Here is a 17200-nt window from a genome sequence, read left to right as displayed (position 1 = left end):
GATGCACCTTTAAAAAAATAGTAACTATGGGCTGGACTTTTAATAGCATCATTAAGTGAACCAAAGATGAAGACTATTTTTCATATTATATAGGCATAGAATGGTTGTTGGGAATGTTCTCAAAAGGATTTAAATGTAACAGCTTTCAGGAATGGCACAATTTTGTTTTTTTGGCTTTGGTATTAGGCCAAGATATCCCAGCATAAGCCAGTCTTGCAACAGATCAGGCAGTAACACACAGCTCTCTTGTTCTATCGCCTAATCCAGTGGTCCTTAACCTACCGGTACATTGGAGTCACCTGGGGATATTTCAGACATCCCAGTGTCTAGGTACCACTTCCTACCACACAGCCTGGGCGTGTGGCCCTGCTTTCACACTTCTGAAAGTTTCCAGGCGATTCCCATGGGCAGCCCAGGTTGAGAACTACTGCCCTGAAGTTTCACCAAAACTCTATGCAATGCTCCCAAATTCATTACCAAAGCTGGGAAGGGTTAAAGCATTTGAAATCATTCTTGATTCCCTATTCATTGTGAAAGAGAATTCTGAAATATTCCTGAAAATATACCATTTCAGGAATAGGAACTAAGATTATACTCAGGAAGCCTAAGGAAATAAAAGAGATGCAGTTTCTGTGTCACAGATAAAACTTCTTTCAATTCAGGGGTAACTGAGAACATATGTGTGTCAGACACCAGGTGTCTTGCATATTTTGGGAAGAGTTATGAGGCCAATGTAAAAAGATGAGAATGAATATTGAAGGACTGAGAGGGGAACTGTCTTAAGAATGGAAATATTATTAGATAATATTCATCATTAATAATATTAATACTTTGAATATCTAATATTTAATAAGTTTTTCAAACCCAGGCTGATAAAACTGGCTAAAAACAAAACAAGAATTCAAGGGAAACAAAAAAGGGATAGTCAATAAAAAGATATTATGTCAGCAGTTACTACAATGTGGTGAATCTTAACAGACATGTAAATATTATTTTTTCATTGCTCTAGGGGAAAACATTCTTTTAAATAAAATATTATGGGAAAATTGAATAAATGCGAAAATACTTTGAGTCTCATGCTCTACCAACTGAACTAGCCAAGCAGCCAAGGAGAATAATTTAAAAATAAGACTTCTTATGTGGAACAATAGTGTATTTAAATACGAGGGCATTTCAGACTTAGATCTGGCTGCTTCTTAGCCAGGTCATTATCTTTCATTGAGTTATTTAGAGTGAAATTGAATAAAGGATGTTGAAAATTGAGGGTTCACCTTCATGAAGGTCCCTCTTCCGAAGCAGGGGCATCCCCATAAGCTAGTCTCTCCCTAGAGGTAAGGAGAGGATCTGTGTCCACCACAGAGCCCCCTTTGTCTTTTTTCTTAATTTTATTTGTAAGCTTGCTAGTGAACACCACAGTAATTTCATAGTACTCTCTGGATAACCATCTTTCAAGAATGTTTATGCTACAATGGTTTATGTTTACTTAAGAGTTAAAATCAGGCTGGGCTAGGTGGCTCATGCCTGTAATCCCAGCACTTTGGGAGACCAAGACAGGCAGATGGCTTGAGCCCAGGAGTTTGAGATCACCTGGGCAACATGGTAAAAACCCATCTCTTAAAAAAAAAAAAAAAAAAAATTAGCTGGGCATGGTGGTGTGCACCTGTAGTTCCAGCTACTTAGGAGGCTGAGGCTGGAGGATCACTTGAGCCTAGAAGGTCAAGGCTGCAATGAGCCTTGATTGTACCACTGCACTCCAGCCTGGGTGAAAGAGCGAGACCCTGTCAAACAAAAAACCCAATTAAAAAAAAAAAAGGGGGGGATTAAATGTGCTAGGCTCACATTTGTAATCCTAGTGCTTTAGGAGGCTAAGCTGGGAGTGTCCCTTGAGTCCAGGTGTTCAAGACCAGTCTGGGCAACAGGGTAAAATGCCATTTCTAAAAAAAAAAAAAAAAAAAAAAATTAAGAGTGAAAATGATATGTAAGAAATATAAGATTAAGAAGCTAAGTATCAGATTGTTAAGTGAATCTCTCAGTGTATTTTTAAACATTCTAATGAGACTTATGTGACTATATTGTAAACAAACATTGGTTTTATGTACACCTGTCAATATGTGTATGGATTGCTATAGACCTCCTTAGAGAAATGTGATTGGCTCTCATTTATCCACATAGGTATTATTGAGTTCGTCTTTTATCCCAAATTCATTTCTCCCTGCCACTTAGCACATCATGGGTCTCCCTACCTGAGGCCCTGTGAATTCACTACTGACCTCTGTGTCTGGTAACGTTTATTCCCTTCTCTGTGCAACTTCTGTACTTGGGAACCTGAAGTGTAGTTGGAGGGTTTGTTCACATTGCATAAGAGTCTCTAACATTATTTGTTGAACCTCACAGAGAGTTTTTAAGGAGGAGGAAGTTGACTGAGTTAGGACTCAGTAACACCAGCTAATGATCAGAGTGACCTTCCCCAGGAGGCCTAACAGTGACAAAACAAGAATGAAGGATCTTTTGCAGGACTGGCCTGTTCTATCCACAAGACTCCCTTAAGGGAACAAAATGAAGACAGGTTCATCCGTAGGTCAATAGTTAATTAAGAAAGCTCTGAGGAATGCACAGTGTATGTAAGAAGCAAAATATACAAGTTAGTAGCTAGAAACAGGACTCTAATCTAATTGTAGCATTTTGAACTTGGCAGTCCTCTAAAAGTATTCTTTAAGAAAATAATTGAACTGGTAACTTCTGTAGGTTGATTTTGTTGTGGCCAATTTGTTGTTGTTTCCACTGGTAACACCTCTCTAAGCATAAGGTGATCATTGTTATTTTTTTTTTTTTTTAAAGAGACAGGGTCTGACTACATTGCCCAGGCTGGTCTTGAATTCCTGAACTCAAGCAATCCGCCTGCCTCAGCCTCCTAAAGTGCTGGGATTATAGTGTGAGCCACTGTGCCCGGCCCATTGTTAACATTTTTAAGTGCCAACATTTGATAAATTCTGACTTCATAAAATTCAATTGTAAAGAATACAGATATCTTTCTAGATGATTTTTATTTTTTTACCTAGAATGTGGAACTCAAGAAAGAACATGGCTTGCACAGGTAGGATTAACTTCCTCTATGGGGAGGATCATTGTAGGATTAAGCCACGGGAAGAGGTGACCAAAACAGAAAAATTCAAGTTCTCTCAGAACTCCTGATCTCAGAATTTTAGTCAAGGTTCAGGCTCCTATGTATAGCCTAATCTGGCATTTCTTTAGTGGATCTTGGATTACTACTTAATTTTCTTTTAGCCTTCTACGCATGAACATCCCTAAAAAATCATTTTCTTGCTAATTTCACAGTATCTCTAGTTGAGCCACCAAAGCAAGTATTTCCCTCTTTTCAGCGGGTGGTTTTTGCCAGCAGGAAACTCAAGAGCCAATTGTCATAAAAATAATACAAAATGATGATGGGAGAGGGAACTTGCTTTGACAAACATTCCACGGTTTTCAAGTAGTGAAAAACTTTGCACCGCATAAACCGTCCGATGGGTCTAAAGGAGCCAAAACGTCAATACGTGTTTTTTCTTTAGAAGACATTCTAAGAATCATAGATTTTAGAGCTGAAAGAAAGCTTAATAGGCCTCCACCCCCTTGCTGCTTCACAGTTGAGAAAATTGAGTCCAAAGAGAAGAGCTGCCTGGGTCTCCACTACACGCTGGGCGTTCCTGCTGCCTGATGGCCTCCCCCCGGGCTGCAGGCTCTGCTTCCTCCCCTCTGTGCTTCGGTCCCTGTCCGCTTTGTCCTGGTTATGAGTTTGTGTTCTGCCTTTGGAAAAAGTCACTGCTTTGACTGAATGAAAAGTAGCTATCATTTGCAGAGTGGCTACTTTATCCTTTTCTTTCTTTTTTAAAACCAATCCCAAAATATGTATTATTAAACTTATTTTACAAATGAGGAAACCATAGATTGCAGAGTTTATGGAACCATACAGAATCAATGCACACGCTGGGCGTGGTGGCTCATGCCTGTAATCCCAGCACTTTGGGTGGCTGAGGCAGGTGGAACATCTGAGGTCAGGAGTTCAAGACCAGCCTGGCCAACATGGTGAAACCCAGTCTCTACTAAAAATACAAAAATTAACCAGGCATGGTGGCACACACCTGTAACCCCAGCTACTTGGAAGGCTAAGGTAGGAGAATCGCTTGAACCTGGCAGGCGGAGGTTGCAGTGAGCCAAGATCGTGTCAATGTACTCCAGCCTGGGTGACAGGGTGAGACTCGGTCTCAAAAAAAAAAACAAACAAAAAAAGTCATTCAATAGTCCAGTCAGGATTCAAACCCAGGGCTGACTAAGTCTCGGTCTGGTACCTTGTTTTACTCTGCGCTAAACTGCCTCTCTTTGTTTTATTTTGTCGGTACCTACAGCATTATAGTCTGGAAAAACAGTCTTTTAGAAATTACAATGAATATTAATAGCTCCTTTGTCTTTAAAAAAAAAGTCTTTAGAGAAATTATCTAGAACAATATTCAGTTCATTTTGTAATGCAGCCTTGGAGTTAACCACCCCCCACCCAGTTGTAATAAATCTATATTTATATAGAAAGATGTCCGTATTAAGTTAATTGAAGAAAGTGAATTGCAGAGCAGTGTGTATAGTATAACTCCATTTAGGTTTTGTTTAACATTACAGATATCCTTAACATATCTATATGTGTATATATATGTGTGCAGAGCAGATATCTGAGAAGACACACACTAAATTCTTTACAAAGATTCGTGCTAAGGACTGGGATTGGGGGCCAGGTGGTTAAATAGAGGATAAGGAGATGATTTATGTATCAGTTATATTTTTTATAATCCATCTATATTATCTTAAAACCAATTTTTAAAACAAAAACATATACATTGAAACTTTCTTCATAAATAGTTTATGACAATTTTACTTATTTTGGAACTAGAAATTATAATTAGAAAGTCATTATTACCACTTTGCACTGTTAAAAGGGTAGTTGATCATATGAAGTGAGATTTTTTTCCCTTGCTGTCATGAAAATGTTTGTCAAGTTCCTCCAGCAAAGCCCAGCACAGAGTTGTTGTTCAGTAATCGTTAATTATCTCTTTCTGCCACAAAACCAGAAGCAATGAGAACTACTCTCTACCCCAGATGAAAGTAACTTGTAGTTTGTGGAATATTATAAAATCATCAGGTTGAACTCTTCACCTTGAACTACAAATTCACCCCCATTCTCCACTGCTTTTCATCTTATATTCATTCTCAAGATTTTTTCCTTCTAAGGGGTCATCTTCTATGCAGTCTAAGAACACCTGCATTCGTAGGGCCTTTTTGTAATAGCCTGGTGCTTGTAAGGCATCGAATAGATCTTATCATTATAATTCTGTTGTTACCAACTTTCACATTGTTGTTTTTTAAATCTGCCCCTGAAAAGTTAGATTTTTAGAATTGACTTTATTCATTTATTTATTTATTTATTTATTTATTTATTTATTTATTCATTTTGAGACAGGGTGTCACTCTGTTGCCAAGCCTGGAGTGCAGTGGCATGATCTTGGCTCACTGCAACCTCCAGCTCCTGGGCTCAAGCAATCCTCCACCCTCAGCCTCCCAAGTAGCTGGGACTGCAGGCACACACCACCACACCTGGCTAATTTTTTGTATTTTTGTAGAGACGAGGTTTCACTATGTTGCCCAGGCTGGCCTGGAACTCCTGGGCTCAAGCAGGCTTCCCACCTCAGCCTCCCAAAGTGCTGGGATTACAGGCATGAGCCACTGCACCCAGCCTAGAATGTACATTTTATATTGTTTATTCTCTTTTGCCGTTCTCCTCTGCCAGTGAATATGATTGTTTCTTCATGTAAAAACAAAACGTTTTTATTCCAGTTGACCACGACTGAGAAGCCATTGAGAAAGCCACCTGCCAGACTGAAAAAACTCACAATCAGAAAGCAAGTGAAGGATTTCACAATGAAGGACATCAAGGAGAAGATGGAGGCCGCCGAGGAGCGCAGGAAGGTACTGAGCTCTCAGATGCTCTAGGCTTGAGGAGTTCGCTGTCTGCTAAAATGATCTCATGCCAGACCTCTCCTATCAGCAATTTTAAGACAAATTGCATGGATCTATAATCAGTATTTTTTTTTTATTATTTTACTAATTTTTTTAAGAGACAGTCTCACTGTGTTGCCCAGACTGGAGTACAGTGGCATGCTTGGAGCTCACTGCCACCCTGAACTTTTAGGCTCAAGTGGTCCCCTGTCTCAGCCTCCTGAGTAGCTAGGACTACAGGCCCATACCACTACATGAGGCTGATTTAAAAAAAAAAAAAAAATTTTTGTTTAGAGATGGGGTCTCGTTATGTAGCCCAGTCTAGTCTTAAACTCCTGGCCTCAAATGATCCTCCTGCCTTGGTCTCCCAAAGTGTTGGGATCACAGACATGAGCCACTGTGCCTGGCCTATAGCTAGGATTTTAATGATCTTTATGCTTTTTATTATATGTTATATGTTTAGTGGTTTTTTCTTAAAAATTTCCTTTCTGTTGTAAAGGAATAAATCAGGTTGGGTGAAAATTACAGTTGCATCCATATAGCCTAAGTAAGCAACATCCAATTCTTGGAATTAAATGAAGTATGGAGCATTCTTCATATGGAAAAAGAGAAACTTCAATAGAGGCTGGGGGCAGGAGGAGAAGCAGGGTTGGGGTGTGGTGTTAAACTGAGAGAAACCGCTGCAGAGCATCAGGCTGCATTACTCCTACTGCACTTTCACCAAGGGCCCCCATAGCCCTCCACGTGCTCTTGGCCAGACCCAGCCTTCACAGCTGGGTCTGACAGCCTTTGTTTCCCAGCTCTCTAATTGGCCTATCAGAGAGCAAGGACCAGACTCCAAGCTCCATGAGGGCAGGCCCCATGTCTGCCTTCTTCAACAAGAGTTTCTCAACAAATGTTTGTTATATGACTGAATAATGACATAGAGAAGCCATGAATGTTCAATACAAGCAACATCAATCACAACTTGTAGAAAGTTATTCAGGCTCTTTTTCATTCTTTAATACTGCATTTCAGACCAAAGAAGAAGAAATAAGAAAAAGGTTACGGAGTGACCGACTTTTGCCTTCAGCCAATCATTCAGATTCAGCTGAACTAGGTGGGGCTGAGGTTGCATTTGCCAAAGGACTTCAAAGGGTGAGATCTGCTGGATTTGAACCATCTGACCTGCAGGGAGGAAAACCATTGAAGAGGAAAAAGAGTAAACGTGATGCAACCTTGATTGATAGAAACGAAAGTGATGAAAGTTTTGGGGTCGTGGAGTCAGACATGTCCTACAACCAAGAAGATGACATAGTCTACTAAGCCATTTTTTTGTGAATTTCATAAGAAAGCATCCATTCTCCCCATTTGTGACATTTGTAGTATGTCTCATATTCTTTGACTGACTGACCTCATTCCACTGGGATTTCTGCCTTGGGCTTAAGGATGATTATGTGGGTTGCACAGGCTGAAGATCAGTTGAGTAAATTAAGTAGCTATGCTAGCTTTAAAAAAATGAGCGAGGGGGAGACTTGACCAGCATAGATATTTGGCACTCTCCTTTGTGTGGCTTCAAACATTATGGAGATGTCTTTAATTTATAAGTGCCTTCAGCTTACATGAATAAGTTCATGCCAAATGAAATCCTTCCTGTTTACTCCTGCCTTGTGGCGGGGTCCATCTTCTGCTGGTCCTTTAAGACAAATTGCATGGATTTGTATTAAGTATTTTAATGGTTTGTATGTTTTTTATGCTGTATGTCTATGGTTTTATAAATTTTTTTCTCCGTGTTGTGAAGGAATAAAGCAACGTCTTGAAGTTGGTTGAATTACAGTTTTATCCGTATAGTTTACATTAGCAATATCTAATCTCAGAATTATATAAAGAATGGAGTTTTCTTCTTGTGCAAACAGAAGAACTTCAGTTGAGGCTAGGGGTGGAAGGAAGGAAGTTGTGAGGGTGGGGATAGACTGGGAGTCAGCCTGCTACCAGTGTCTGTCTTCCCTGCAGACATGCTGAGCTGAGAAGCTGCTGGTTCTCATCTTATTGTCAATATACCATGGTTCTTCCCTCCCTTACCACTCACATTCAATCAATTATCAGGTCTTATGATTCTAGATGCCCCCCTTTTTTGTTTTTTTTTTTTTTTTGTGTGTGTGTGGAGATAGGATCTCACTTTGTCACCCAGGCTGGAGTACAGTGACATGATCTTGGCTCACTGCAGCCTTGACCTCCTGGAGCTCAAGTGATCCTCAAGCCTCAGACCTCCAAGTAGCTAGGACTACAGGCACACATCACCACACCTGGCTAAGTTTTTGTAGAGACAGGGTTTCATCATGTTGCCCAGGCTGGTCTCAAACTGCTGAGCTCAAATGATCCACCTACCTCACTTGCTTGCAAACACATATCAAAAGTCAGTGAGTGGCAAGTGACAATGAAGTTGCATCTGGTGACAGGCTATAGAGTGGCAAGTGAGTCAGTGTACTTCAATTGTACAGCTGCATCTGGTGGCCTTAAAAGTATGTTTGAGGCAACGTCAGATCTCCGTATGTTCTGAATTAAAGTCCAAGTGGAATATCCTGACATTGCCACAAAAGCTCTGAAAAACCTGCTTCCATTTCCAGCATCCTATCTTTGTGCAGCAGGGCATTCTGCAGTGACAGCAACCAAAACAGGGTTATAGAGTAAATTGAACATAAGCAACACCCTTTGGGCGTCACTGTCTCCCATCACCCCAGATGGGACCATCTAGTTGCAGGGAAACAAGCTCAGGCTCCCGCTGATTCTACATTACGGTGAGTTGTATAATTATCTCATTACATATGACAATGTAATAAGAATAGAAATGAAGTGCACAATAAATGTAATGCACTTGAATCATCTTGAAACTATCCACACCCCCTCCCCCACGTTCATGGGAAACTTGTTTTCCACGAAACCAGTCCCTGGTGCCAAAATGTTGGGGACCTCTGTTGTATATGTTCCTATAGCCTGTAGGACTTCAGACACCTACAGCCAGTGAGGTATGATGGTGGTGGTAGAAGGGGGTAGAGGGGCTTCTTCAAAACTCATTGCAGAGCCAAAAGCTTTAGAGTCAGTCTACTTCTTACAGTGTGACCCTGAGGCATTCAGGCTCTCTGTATCTCGATTACCTTACATGTTAATTTGGGATAGCCACAGTCACAGAGTTGAATCAAATGAAATAATGTGTTTAAAGATACTGTGTACCTGCTTGCCTGGTTCAGCAGACTGAGTTGTCCCACCCCTTCTATGCAGATATCTTGATTCAGGGGTGCCCTGTCCACTCCATGCCCAGACAGCTCTCCAGGCATTCGTAGCACCCACTCACCTGGAACACCAGCCTGAATCACCCCACCCTTCCTGTGCAGAGATCTTGGTGCAGAGGGGCCCTCTCTGCTCTACTCCCAGGCAGATCTTCAGGCATCTGGAGCACCTAATCTCATGCATTAGGAATTTGGAAAATTAGAAAAATTAGAAAATTAGAAAAGAAAGAAAAAGAAAAAACCCTATCTTGAGGAAAATAATAACAAAAATTAGAAGTGCCAGTATCTCCAGATGAGAAGGAACCAGCACAAGGATTCTGCACCATGAAAAATCTGAATATAGTGACAAACAAAAGGATTGCACTAGCTCTCCAGCAATGGTTTCTAACTAAAATGGAAACTCAGAAATGACAGATAAAGAATTCAAAGCATGGACTGCAAGGAAGCTCAATGAGATACAGGACAAGATCAAAAAGCAGTACCAAGAAACTTCTAAAGCAATCCAGAAAATAAAGGAAGTGATAAACATCTTAAAAAGAAATCAATCAGAGCTTCTGAAATTGAAAAACTCAAGGAATTTCAAATACAACTGAAAGCTTTATCAATAAACTGAATAAAGCAGAAGAAAGCATTTCAGAGCTTAAAGGTTGGTCTTTCAAATCAACCCAGTCAGACTAAAATAAAGAAAAAATAATTTTTAAAAATGAACAAAGTCTTTGAGAAATATGGGATTATGTAAAATGGCAAAACCTATTAATTACTGGTATTCCTGAGAGAAAAAAAGAAAAAAAATCCTGGAAAACATATTTGAGAGAATAATTCAAGAAATTTTCTCTAATCTTGCTAGATAGGTAAACATCCAGATACGAGAAATCCAGAGAACACCTGCATGATACTATACCAAATGATCAACAAGGCATACAGTCACCAGATTGTCAACATTAAAAAAAAAAAAAAAAAAAAAAATTAAAGGCAGCTAGAGAAAAATCCCAGATCATGTACAAAGGGAACCCCATGAGGCTAATAGCAGACTTCTCAACAGAAATATTACAAGCCAGGAGAAATTGGGGGCCTATTTTCAGAATTCTGAAAGAAAAGAAAATCCAAACAAGAATTCTATATCCTGCCAAACTAAGCTTCATAAGCATAGGAGAAATAAAATCTTTTCCAGATGAGCAAGCACTAAGGGAACCTGTTACCACTAGACCAGCCTTACAAGAGATTTGTACTGGAATTCTAAACATGGAAATAAAAGAACAATACCTGCTACCACAAAAAGGCACTTAAGTTGACACAGACCTTATAACTACACAATAGAAACTGGAAAGCAACCAGCTAACAACTTCATGATAGAATCAAAACCTCACATATCAATATTAACCTTAAATGTAAGTGGTTTAAATGCTCCATTTAAAAGGCACAGAGAAGCAAACTGGATAAAATAACAAGACACAAGACCTGTCTATCTGCTGTCTCAAGAGACCCATCTCATACATAATGACACCCACAGGCTCAAAGTAAAGAGTTGAAGAAAGATCTACCACAAAAACAGAAAATAAAAAAAAAGAGCAGGGATCACTATTCTTATATCAGATAAAATAGACTTTAAACCAACAATAGTAAAAAAAAGACATAAAAGGACATTACATAATGACATAGGGTTTAATTCAATAAGAAGACTTAACTATCCTAAATGCATATGCACCTAACATTGGAGCATCCAGATTTATAAAGCAAGTACTTCTGGACCTATGAAAAGAGTTAGACAGCCACACAATAATAGTAGGGGATTTCAACACCCCACTGACAGCGTTAGACACATTATTGAGGCAAAACACTAACAAAGAAATTCTGGACTTACATTCAACGCTTAATCAATTGGACCTAATAGGTATCTAGAGAATGAACACATTACCCATCAACCACAGAATAGACATTCTTCTCATCTGCACGTAGAACATACTCCACGATTGACCACATGATCAACCATAAAGCAAGTCTCAATATGTTTAAAAAAATTGAAATTATACCAACCATACTCTTGGACTACAGTAGAATAAAAATAGAAATTGATATCAAGAATACCTCTCAAAATCACAGAATTACATGGAAATTGAACAACTTGCTCCTGAATTCCTTTGGGGTAAACAAAAAATTAATGCAGAAATCAAGAAATTCTTTGAAATAAATGAAAACAGAGACACAACATACCAAAATCTGTGGGACTGCAGCAAAAGCAGTGTTAAGAGGAAAATTTAAAGCATTAAATGCCTACCTCAAAAAGTTAGAAATATCTCAAAAATGATCTCATGTCACACCTAGTGGAACTAGAGAAACGAGAACCAACTAACCCCAAAGCTAGCAGAAGAAAAGAAATAACTAAAATCAGAATGGAACTGAACAAAATTGAGACCCAAAAATTCATACAAAGAATCAATGCAACCAAAAGTTAACATTCTGAAAGAATAAGCAAGATCAATATATGGATAGCTACATTAACAAAGAAGAAAAGATCCAAATAAGCAAACTCAGAAACAACAAAGGTGGCATTACAACTGATCCCACAGAAATACAAAAGATCCCCAGAGACTATTATGAACAACTCTATGCCCACAAACTAGAAAATCTAGAGGAAATGGATAAATTCCTGGAAACACACAATCTCCCAAAATTGAATCAGGAAAAAATTGAAACCTTGAACAGACCAATATCTAGTTCCAAAATGGAATCAATAATAATAATAGAAAAAAACTACCAACCAAATAAAGCACCAGACTAGATGGATTCACAGTGGAATTCTCCACATGTACAAAGAAGAGCTGGTACCAATTCCACTGAAACTATTCCAAAAAATTAGGAGGAGGGACTCCTTCCTAACTCATTCTACAAAGCCAACAATTAAAAAAGAAAACTACAGGCCAATATTCCTGATGAACATAGACACGAAAATCCTCAACAAAATACTAGAAAACCAAATCCAATAGCACATCAAAAAGTTAATTCATCATGATCAAGTAGGCTTCATTCCTAGGATGCAAGATTGGTTCAACATATGCAAATCAATAACTGTTATTCACCACGTTAATAGAATTAAAAACAAAAACTATATGATCATCTCAACAGATATGGACAAAGCTTTTCATAAAATCTAACATCTCTTCATGATAAAAACCCTCAAGAAACTAAGCATCAAAGGAACATGCCTCCAATTAATAAGAGCCATCTATGACAAACCCACAGTGAACATCATGCTGAATGGGCAACAACTGGAAGCATTTCCCCCGAGAACCGTAACAAGACAAGGATGCCCACTCTCACCACTCCTATCCAATATAGTACTGAAACTGTGAGCCAGAGCAAGCAGGCAAGAGAAGGAAATAAAAGGCATCTAAATAGAAAAAAGAAAAAAAAGAAAAAAAAGTCAAACCATCTCTCTTCACAGATGATAAGATTCTACACTTAGAAAAGCCTAAAAAGATTCCACCAAGAGGCTACTGGAACTAATAAATGACTTCAGTAAGGTTTCAGGATGCAAAATCAATGTATAAAAATCAGTGGCATTTCTATACACCAACAACGTTCATACCGAGAGCCACATTAAGAACACAATCCCATTTACAATTGCCACACACAAAAACAAAATACCTTTTTGTTTCCACAAGGAGAACTATAAAACACTGCTGAAAGAAATTATAGATGACACAAACAAAAGGAAAAACATTCCATGCTCATGGATTGGAAGAATCAATATTGTTAAAAGAGCCATACTGCCCAAAGCAATTTACAGATTCAACCCTATTCCTATCACAACTACCAACTAGAAAAAAGTGTCCTAAAATCCATAAAACTAGAAACAAACTATTCTAAAATTCATATGAAATCAAAAAAAAGCCTGAATAGCCAAAGCAATCCCAAGCAAGAAGAACAAAGCAGGAGGCATCACATTACCCGACTTCAAACTATACTATGAGGCTACAATAAACAGAACAGCATGGTACTGATAGAAAAACAGAGACATAGACCAACAGAACAGAATACGGAACCCAGAAATAAAGCTGCAGACTTACAACCATCTGATCTTTGACAAAGTTGACAAAAATAACAAATGAGGAAAAGGACTCCCTATTTAATTAATAGTGTTGGGATAGCTGGCTATTCATACGCAGAATGAAACTGGACTCCTACCTTTCACCATCGACAAAAATTAACTCAAAATGGATCAAAGAGTTAAAGATAAGACTTCAAACTATGCCAGGCGCGTTGGCTCAAGCCTGTAATCCTAGCACTTTGGGAGGCCGAGACCGGTGGATCACAAGGTCAGGAGATCGAGACCATCCTGGCTAACATGGTGAAACCCCGTCTCTACTAAAAATACAAAAAACTAGCTGGGCGAGGTGGCAGGCGCCTGTAGTCCCAGCTACTCGGGAGGCTGAGGCAGGAGAATGGCGTAAACCCGGGAGGCAGAGCTTGCAGTGAGCTGAGATCCGGCCACTGCACTCCAGCCTGGGCGACAGAGCGAGACTCAGTCTCAAAAAAACAAAACAAAACAAAACAAAAAAGACTTCAAACTATAAGAATCCTAGAAGAAAACCTAGGAAACACGTTAGACATCAGCCTTGGGAAAAAATTTATGACAAAATCCTCAAAAGCAATAGCAACAAAAACAAAAATTGACAAGTGGGAGCTAATTAAAGTAAAGAACTTCTGAGGCCGGGCGCGGTGGCTCAAGCCTGTAATCCCAGCACTTTGGGAGGCCGAGACGGGCGGATCACGAGGTCAGGAGATCGAGACCATCCTGGCTAACATGGTGAAATCCCGTCTCTACTAAAAAATACAAAAAACTAGCCGGGCGAGGTGGCGGGCACCTGTAGTCCCAGCTACTCGGGAGGCTGAGGCAGGAGAATGGCGTGAACCCGGGAGGCGGAGCTTGCAGTGAGCCGAGATCGCGCCACTGCACTCCAGCCTGGGTGACAGAGCCAGACTCCGTCTCAAAAAAAAAAAAAAAAAAAAAGTAAAGAACTTCTACGCAGAAAAATAACTATCATCAAAGTAAACAGACAACTTACAAATTGAGAGAAAATATTTGCAAACTACGCATCTGACAAAAGTCTAATCTCCAGAACCTATAAGGAATTTAAACAATAGAACAAGCAAAAAACAAATAACCCCATTAAAAATGGGCAAAATACATGAGCAGACACTTCTCAAATGAAGACACACAAGTGGTTAACATGAAAAAAAATGCTCCACATCACTGATGATCTGAGAAATGCAAATCCTAACCACAATGAGATACCATCTCACACTAGGCAGAATAGCTACTATCAAAAAGTCAAAAAACGACAGATGCTGGCAAGGTTTGTGCAGAAAAGGGAATGTTTATACACTTGGTGGAATGCAAATTAGTTCAACCACCATGGAAAACAGTTTGGAGATTCTTCAAAGAACGGAAAACAGAACTATCATTTGACCCAGCAATCTCATCACTGAGTGTATGTCCAAAAGAAACAAATCTTTCTACCAAAATGACTCATGGCCTCGTATGTTCATTGCAGCACTCTTCACAACAGAAAAGACATAGAGTCAACCCAGGTGCCCATCAATGGTGGACTGGATAAAGAAAATATGGTACATATATACCATGGAATACTATGTAGCCATAAAAAAGAATGAAATCATGTCCTTTGCAGCAACATGGAGGGAACTGGAGGTCATTATCCTAAGTGAGTTAACACAGGAACAGAACACCAAATACCATATGCTCTCACTTATAAGTGGGAGCTAAACACTGGGTACTCATGGACATAAAGATGGCGATAGAAACTAAGGACTACTAGATGGGGAAAGAAGGGAAGGAAGCAAGGGTTGAAAAACTAACTATTGGGTACTGTGCTCAGTACCTGGGTGATGCAATCACTCATAGCCCAAACCTCAGCGTCATGCAATATACCCTTGTAACAAACCTGTGCATGTGCTCCTAAATCCAAAATAAAAGTTGAAAAAATAAGTAAAATTTAAAATAAATATATCTCAGATTTAAAACACAAATAAATAATAAAATGCACCATGTAAACTAGAATATGCCACTATTTTACAGCATATAAGTTATCTAAAATTCTGTGTAAGCAACATGATGTTTTCCACCCATCCTGAGACTTTTCTATGGAAGTGTTCATATGGTGGCATGTGTCAATCTTATAAAATATTAGAGTAGCTAAAATGATTACCCAAGGACAATTTTAAAAAGATTTGGGTATCATTCGTATCTCTGCAAATAATAAAATTTAAATGACCACAAAATATGTTCAACCCAAATTTATAGTACTTCCAAATTAAATTCCCAAATTTGACAAATACTGAAATAATATTTTCTCTTATAATCTTATGCTCTTGCCTGTTATTTATAATGGCTCAGATGACATGTTCATTGCATTAAAATCTATATGGTAGGCCAGGCGCAGTGGCCCACACCTGTAATTCCAGCACTTTGGGAGGCCAAGGCAGGCGGATCATGATGTAAGGAGATCAAGACCATCCCGGCTAACACAGTGAAACCCCATCTCTACTAAAGATACAAAAAATTAGCCGGGCGTGGTAGCACACACCTGTAGTCCCAGCTACTTGGGAGGCTGAGGCAGGAGAATCACTTGAACCTGGGAGGTGGAGGTTGCAGCGAGCCAAGATTAGGCCGCTGCACTCCAGCCTGGGCGATAGAGCAAGACTCTGGCAAAAAAAAAAAAAAAAAAAAAAAAAAACAAACAAACAAACAAAAAAAACCCACCTATATGGTATAAATGTGAACATTATCATTATCATTGCTATCCTGACTTGAAAACCTCTCTACATATATAGAGTTACATATGCAAAAGACAAACACATCCTAAATGATAATCTGTATATTTTCACTAAGAAAATATATTTTCTTATGTGTATATTTTCACTAAGAAAATACACAGATTATAATGTACTGTATATCATCATTTATATGATATCATTTATATAATTATATCATAGGAAAGTATACATATTATCATTTATGATAATTTATAAAATAGAAATTACCTTGTATTACTTTGTATATTTACTTAGTGATATTTTCACAGGATGGGAAGAGCGATTATTAGACTGCAGAGTGCCTAGATTCCAGAAACTTCTCTAAAGTTCCAAGTGCATTACTACTCACAAAAACCATCTCAGGGTTTGGAGATAAGGAAACAGAGATCAGAGACCCTGAGCAACTTCCCACCCTCACAGAGCCATTACCATCAACCAGGGAGGGAGTTTGTATTTGAATACTACTCGGCCTTCAAAATGCTATCAATTCCGTTACTTCAATATTTTTAAAAAACTTCAAATGTATATGTGGCTTTTTCCCTGATCATCTTTCTTTTCTTTCTTCTTAAAGGATGTTCTGTACTGATGAGTAATCTAAAAGAAAGATTGAGATATCTAAAATAGAGCTTCTGGGATAATGTCAATTTTATGTATCAAAATAATGTTGGTTTTCTAATGCTTAAAAGCTAAATATTTGAACAGCCACCAGGGTATTTCAACTAAAATCAAACCACAACCTTCTGGGAGTTATGAGGCAAGGAACACATGATTAGGTAAATCTGTATAATCATCTGAATTGGTAGCAACTGAAAAATGTCTGTATAGTTTTCCTTGTGAAAGGGGACCTTGCTGTGTCTAACAGAACGTACTTTGATAGTTAGCAATTCTTTAATTCTAGGTGGGAAAAAATAGTTATGGAGAACTCATATTTAAGATAATATATTTAAAATAATATTTGAGGTGTATTTTTAAATATTTCACATATATTTGAAATAACTCACATTGTGAGATACTTGGTTTGCAAAAGTAATTTTGTAATCACAGGGATAAAATCAGATTTATCA

At 38.6% G+C, this 17200-nt stretch overlaps 1 protein-coding gene across 2 annotated transcripts in view; it reads left to right on the top strand.

The window, feature by feature from the left end:
• STMND1 (stathmin domain containing 1) overlaps positions 1-7836 on the top strand; it is a 104871-nt gene extending 97035 nt beyond the window's left edge. For both annotated transcript variants that reach the window (XM_078001353.1, XM_015135604.3), the window contains 2 exons: positions 5875-6006; positions 7054-7836. In XM_078001353.1, the coding sequence (XP_077857479.1) occupies positions 5875-6006; positions 7054-7341 (420 nt within the window). In that variant the 3' untranslated portion in view covers positions 7342-7836. The remainder of the gene's footprint in view (positions 1-5874; positions 6007-7053) is intronic.
• Positions 7837-17200: the final 9364 nt, after the last annotated feature.

Source organism: Macaca mulatta, chromosome 4 (assembly GCF_049350105.2).
Source record: "Macaca mulatta isolate MMU2019108-1 chromosome 4, T2T-MMU8v2.0, whole genome shotgun sequence".
In the NCBI taxonomy this organism is placed as follows: domain Eukaryota; kingdom Metazoa; phylum Chordata; class Mammalia; order Primates; family Cercopithecidae; genus Macaca; species Macaca mulatta.
The sequence above is the reverse complement of the archived record's forward strand: the minus strand, read 5'-3'. Positions and strand labels throughout refer to the sequence as shown.